The sequence below is a fragment of the Alligator sinensis genome, unplaced genomic scaffold (genome assembly GCF_000455745.1).
Source record: "Alligator sinensis unplaced genomic scaffold, ASM45574v1 scaffold796_1, whole genome shotgun sequence".
Lineage (NCBI taxonomy): Eukaryota > Metazoa > Chordata > Crocodylia > Alligatoridae > Alligator > Alligator sinensis.
Window position 1 is genome coordinate 2,019,200 of NW_005842141.1, and position 6,607 is coordinate 2,025,806.

General features: G+C 41.3%; 1 protein-coding gene across 2 annotated transcripts in view; it reads left to right on the forward strand.

Annotated features, from left to right (window-relative positions):
- Positions 1-6,607, forward strand: part of ZPBP (zona pellucida binding protein) — a 59,116-nt gene that overhangs the window by 32,748 nt on the left and 19,761 nt on the right. For both annotated transcript variants that reach the window (XM_014520693.1, XM_025206117.1), the window contains one exon: positions 2,490-2,708. In XM_014520693.1, the coding sequence (XP_014376179.1) occupies positions 2,490-2,708 (219 nt within the window). The remainder of the gene's footprint in view (positions 1-2,489; positions 2,709-6,607) is intronic.

A 6,607-nucleotide genomic window follows, 5' to 3' on the forward strand; every position in this document is an offset into this window, starting at 1 on the left:
TGGGGTCGTTTGACCCCAGTACTCTTTCCTGCCATAGCAGGGGGTCGGACTAGATGATCTGCCCAGGTCCCTTCCGACCCTAGATACTATGAAACTATGAAACAACACAAGACACAACACCCTAATCTGTCACAACTAAAGCAGGGGGATCCTGGTGGCCAAAGTTCTGTTGCTGTGAAGGTTGTTAATATATGCTCAAGAGATCCCAGGAAGAGGACTGTGCCCCCTGCTACAGAGAAGGCAAAATCCCCCACAGTCCTTACCAATCTGACCAAGGGGTAAAATTCTTTCCTGACCCCAGATATAACCATCTGTCTCACTCTGAGCAGAGAGGCAAGATCTGCTAGCCAGGAACCTCTGTGTTTAAGTCCCAGCTAGAACACTGGCGTACGCCTGTCAAAATTCCCAGCCTTGGCTGTAGCCAACACCCAGTGCCTCTGAGAGAGGCTCAAAAAAAACACTTGATACCTGTAGCAGCAGGAAGGGGAGAAAATTTCCTCCTAACCCCATGCAGCAACCAGCAAAGCTGAGAAGCTTGGGAAATACCCATAGTAAAATACTGGTATTTCTTAGGACAGGGGTTCCCAACATTTTTATGCCATGGCCCAGCAAACCATGGCCCAGAAGTGACTGCGGCCCAGCAAACCGAGGCCCAACAGTCACACCCAACCATGGCCAGAATTTGCGGCCGGAGGACAGGTAAGGATACCCCCATCCCTGGGTGGGGGGGCAAACCCTGTGCTGCCGTGGGCCCTGCAGAAGGAGCCGCGGCCTCTCTGCCCAGCTGTGGAGGACCACGGTTTGCCAGTCCACGGACATTTCCGGTCTGGCAGCTGGCTGTGCTGTGGACCAGCCAATCTGCTGCAGCCCGGGGATTGCGAACCCCTGCCTTAGGAGATTCATTTTTACCTTGTGAAAGTCACATTAGTGCAATTTATGCTAATTTAAGACACTACATTTTGTGTTTACAATGATGTTAAACATAGCTTCTTATTTTGAGTGGGTATTGTGTGATTATAACATATTAACAATTCTTTAAAAGATGCTAATCTGCTGTATTTTGCTGAATAAATTATGTTTTATGCTATAGCAAATGCCTCTCCACTTAAATAAAAAATACTACAAATATAATTTTCTCTCTTGACTACCAGATCCCCTTTTTTTCTTTAGGGTCTGATTATACTTAAGCTCAACCTATGGCAAAACTCCTTTTATCTTCAGTGGGAGCTAGCTCTAACTTTACATTTCAAATATAAGCAAATGGAATTTAGGAACTTGAAATATAACAGACTAGACAGAGTTAATGTCTGTCATTAATTCAGTGAATTTGTCCAAGTCCCTCCAACCTAGAAAAGGTACTGCCAATTTTAGTAGTTTCCCAATTTGCTGAACACAACTTGAGAAGAGAAAACTTTTCTGAATCATAATTCTTCATAATCCAAAAATTGACAACATTTCACCTTTCTCAACAACTCCACTTTTTAAATGTCATCCTTCAGTCCAACTGCAGCTTTCATCTTCTCCAAGAAGGTCTATCATGAAACAAAATGTGACTTCTATAAAATGTACAGGGGTTCCAGAATTCTACGGTCTGGGGAAATAAACAGAAGTTCAGCGTTCATTATGAGCAAGTGGCACAGGTTCTGTTGAGTCATCTAAATTGGGAACCAGTATACCATCAAGTATTTTGGATAATTTCATGTTTTCTTTTGTTTGTTTTAGCTGCCTTAGCTCTCTACTTTATCATTCTCTTCTTAATATGATCTCTTCTTTTTCCCTTTTCTCTTCTGGTCCTTCATTTTCTTTTGCTTTTTGATTCCCCATAACTTCTGTTAGCTCATTTATGCCATTTTCCTTTAGTCAGCCTATATTGTACCAAAAGAGAGACTTTCCTTATCTGTCCTGTATCAGCTGATTAGGAGGATGACCAGAGACTCAGATGTAGAGCGAGATGCTGCTTAGCCACTGCTCATTAACTGTAGTCTCTTGGATCCCATTTTTGGGGAGAATTGATATGCTAGCTCTTTAAAACTCATTTGTCATCCTTAGGTAATTATAAAACAATATTTCAAATCTTTTAAGAAAAATGTTAATGATGAATTATTGCATCTCATTGAAGTGGGTTTTCTGAAACTTACTGGGTTTCTTGCAAGAGGCAAGGATTTTTTGGGGTGATATCTTTTACTGGACCAGGTGCAAAGCTGAGATAGGTATGTGAAGAAAGCTAAGGCACATGTACATGTTTGTCTCTCTCTTGAAAGTGATATATAACTATATAAGGAAATGGTAAGGTAAATAATAAACATTTAAAAATATTCCATGTTGGTCTGACACGTGTCCTTAACATGAAACAATTCTGTGAGGGTGCAAACTGATTTATGAATGATGACTTGACATCTACAATCCATTTTCAAATAAAAATTCTGTACTTTTTTACTGACAAAATTGTTTAAGCATAAGACTCAGTAACTTATTTTCTTTTCCTGCAGCTTATTCTGATCCCGACTATTACTACGAATTTACAGCCCGATATCACTCAGCGCCCTGCAATAGTATCTACAATGTTTCTTTTGAGAAAAAGTTGCTTCAAATACTAGCCAAACTAGTTGCTGAACTTTCTTGTGAGGTTACTTTAGTTCAGTCAGAGTGCCATCATGTTAAAATGCAGAAAGCAGGTCTGCAAAATGAAATCTTCTTTACTTTTAGAGGTAAAATTTATTTGTATTTCAAAGAATGTTTAGTTTTTTCAGTTAGAAGATAAGTTTATTTTGTGATATATCTTCACTCGTATATACTTTTAATTGTATAGAACTATCTAGATGGGAATTAAGTGACCAGACTATTTTATGTGGTAAATCCAGTATATTATAAAAATCCCAGACATCTGACTCCAAGTATATACTTTATATTATCCCACAGAAATGCTTTATGACTTTCTGTGGCTGTAGGTAGATATTTGTAATTGATGATGTTAGAGTGATACTGTGACCTTTGCTGCATGTCAGTGCAGAGAAGCAAGGCTTGTGAAGTTCCCTTATTCCTTTTTGCTCGTCGTTCACATTGTGAGCGGCAGCATAACGAATGGAGCAGCCTCTGCTGGTTGTTGTTTCCCTCTACACAGTGCAGCAAAGGAATTAACTTGCATTAGGCGTGTAGCAGAGGGGTGAATATCTTTTCTGGGAACGAGGCAGGGAACTGTTGAGCATAGTCATTCTCTGCATCACATTTGTACTTCCTTTCCCCAATGCTACCTTCTCAAGGTTGTGACCAAACCATTTGATCTTCTAATAAATGGCATCTGCTACTTCATAATTTATTTTAAATTGAGTAGGGTATGAATTGAGTATATGAATAAAAGGGCCCTGAAGCATATGTTGAGGTTGAAGAATGTTTTCTTGTGGAAAAAATTCTTTTGCTCAAATTTTGCTACGTTTTCTATAATTTCTTCTGATGTACTGTGTTTTTGTCAGGAAAAATATTCAAGGGTTTATACCAGTAACTATCACCAGGAGTTGAGAAAACAATATCTATTTCTGTTGTTGGTCCAGACTCTACACATGTGGCTAAGCAGGAATTTCTGTAGCTTAAAGTTTGAATCCTTAGCTTCTGCAGGATCAATGCATATCCAGAGCAACTGTAGAGATGACATGGTGCCTCCAGTGGTCAGTTCTTTAAACGGCTCCTGCAGAAATGTTATGGGGTAACTGCCTCCAATCACTATCTATTCTTGTATCTTCCTTCATTTTGCCATCTGTCAGTATAATTCCACCTTAATATCCTTTAGACAATTACATACTAGAAAAAAAATAGATGGGAAATTTTGCTTAATTCCCCTCCAGGCAGTTGCCAAATCTCTTCAGACAACTTTTTCAGAAATCCTGACTCCCCCCGCCCCACAAGGAAGTATTAAGACAAACTGATAGTGCCTCTACCACAGACTTACCATGCTGAGAGCTTCATCCCTAAGCATGCCATATGGTATGTAGGACAGTCTGAGCAGCATCCCTTCTCAAATCACCACCTCATCTGAACCAAAACTGCATGATAGGCACTGGAAAAGAAGCCACCTTTACCCAGGATAAGGTTCACAGTGAGAAGGCAAAGCAAGAACTCTACCATCCTATGACAACGATCAACGTGTGCCTTTTATTTTCATGTCCCAGTGAAGAAGTAAATTCCTCAGTCTCAGCAGATCATGTTATAGTAACAAAAATGAGTCATGAAAACTATAAAGGAATTCCCTATATTCTCAGACCTGTTGGCTACAAAAGAAAGCACAGAACATGTCCTGTTGTAAATTATGAATGGCAGAAGTTTAAGTTGTCTGACATGTGAATTTTCTGCTATCCTGAGGTCCCAAGTTTCTTCATCTTTCTTTCAGTACCCACGCTGTAATTATCAGAATAGTAAAGCAAGCCAAAACACGTGTGTTGTTAATAACAGCCTCGGTTTGGCTGTGATACTGGGCATTTTCTGTCTCCTGGCTGTAGCATCAAGACTTCTTTTTTCACTACTTTGTTTCCTGAATTCACTCTTTCATCGCCAGGACTAAATCATCCATCCATAAATGAAATTATTGAGTCATTTGACATGACTGCTGATTTGTTTTACAACCTGGATTTGAATGCTTCATTCACATGCAGCAAATTGTTTTTAGAGTGAGAAGCCCTCAAAAAGTAAATGTAATGCTTTGAGGTGGAAAAGGATTATCTTTCAGTCTCTCAGAAAGGTCGATTTTTTTTTCAGTTCCTTATCTCCTGTTTATGAACTGCCACCTTCTTTGGACTCGGAATGTAACATTTACCAAATGGATACAATCAATTATTTGAGTTTGGCAGTTTGCTCCCTGTGGCTGTGTCCAGATGAGCTCAGCCATTTGTTTCCCTGGGGACAAATTGCTGTGGCACACCTTGTCTCCAGGGAACGCCTGTGCCATGCATGCTCTGGTACATGGCAGGTTACCCTGGGTGGGGCAGGGGAGGCTGGGGCCAGCAACTGTGCTGGCCCCAGGAGCCTTACCTGGGGTCCTGGGGACCTCAGGGATCTGCAGCCATGGTGCTCCTGCAGCTGGTAGCCTGGCTGGCAGCTGGAGCATGGCACCAGCTGGCCAGGCTCTGGTTTGGGGCTGCACGCACTGCTGTCATGTGTGCCACCCTGCTGTTTTTTACGGCATGTGTTTTTTTTGACCCCAGGATCTCCCAAGGTCAAACCCCTCCTTCCCCCCCACAAGGCAGCAGTGCAGCACATGCCTGCACGTGTTATGTGTGGTGCTGCAGATGGGTCTGCAGCACCACATACTGCATGTCCATGCTCATCTGGACACAGCTTATGTGGGGTGTAGCTCTCTCTAACATCTACATAAAGAATGTTTTAAATTAAAATGTAAACCTTAGTTTTACCTAAACCAGTCAATTTGCATTTTTTCTCTTCTGAGTTGTACACATTGCTGAAGAAGTCCAGCTTACATAGAATAGATATCCTTAGGTATTTTCTAGCTATTTAAGCAGAAGTTAGGTTTTTTAAATTCTCTGAGATGAGATTGCTTCTGGATCAAAATGTCCATACCTGTTGTGAACTTCCAGGAGTTGCAGTACCCCAAGGTCTTATATTTTACATCTTCCAAGAGGCTTTTAATATGTATTTCACAAATGTTTCCATTACAGAGATGTGTAAAGATGGTACAAAGAGTTCAGTTCACAGATTTACAGTTCTTCATTTGACAGCTTAATTTTGAAGAGGAATCCATTAATCTTGATTTAATTAATACTTTTCATTTCTCACCATACCAAACTGTTGCTGCTTGTTAATCTCCCAAGAATGGGATCAGTATAGATGGTAACTAAAGCTAAAACATCTGTCTAGCTTGAACTATGCTTCTTACCTTCCTTTACTCACTTCTAAGTTTCATAAGGACCCCTGAGAAAACAGAAAAAATAAGTAGTGGCTAGACCTGCAGAAATCATGAGCGTGAAAAGTCCTTTTACAAGAATGTAGATCCATACATGCAGTCATTTAAAAAAACGATGCTAACTGGGCCAATTCTTTTTGCTATATATACTGTAAGATTGCTTGTGAATTAAAAAGAACTGATTATTGGAAGCATTAGGGATTGTTGTTTTTGAAGGTAGGGGAGACAAATATTCCTTTTCAGAAGTAAGCTTTTGAAGTCCCTGCTTCAGCTTTTGTATAACCACACATTACAAGTATTGCTCCAAATATGACGTCATTTAAAATCTTTCTTCCATAAGCCACTGCTGTAGGCACATTGTTCTGAAAGTGGTTGCTTATCTGTACTGTAAGAAATAGAAGTCTAATATAATAAGAGCCTTAGTCTGTCTGTCTGTCCATAACACTCTGGGCCAACCACGCATGCACCGCCCAGAGGGCAAGTGGCGATTGGCTGGCCCGGACTGTTATGACAGGAGGCGGCGAGGTGGAAGACAGGAAGAGGCGAAGGCAGAAGTGGTTAGGGGCCAGGGAGCAGGCCAGGCAGTGGGGGATGCGGTGTGGCATGCTGCCTGCTGCAGGGCATGGCTGTGTGGTGCGCTGACTGCAGGGCACTGCCTGCCGCGAGCCATGACTGTGTGGCTCCCCCCCCCCCTCCCCT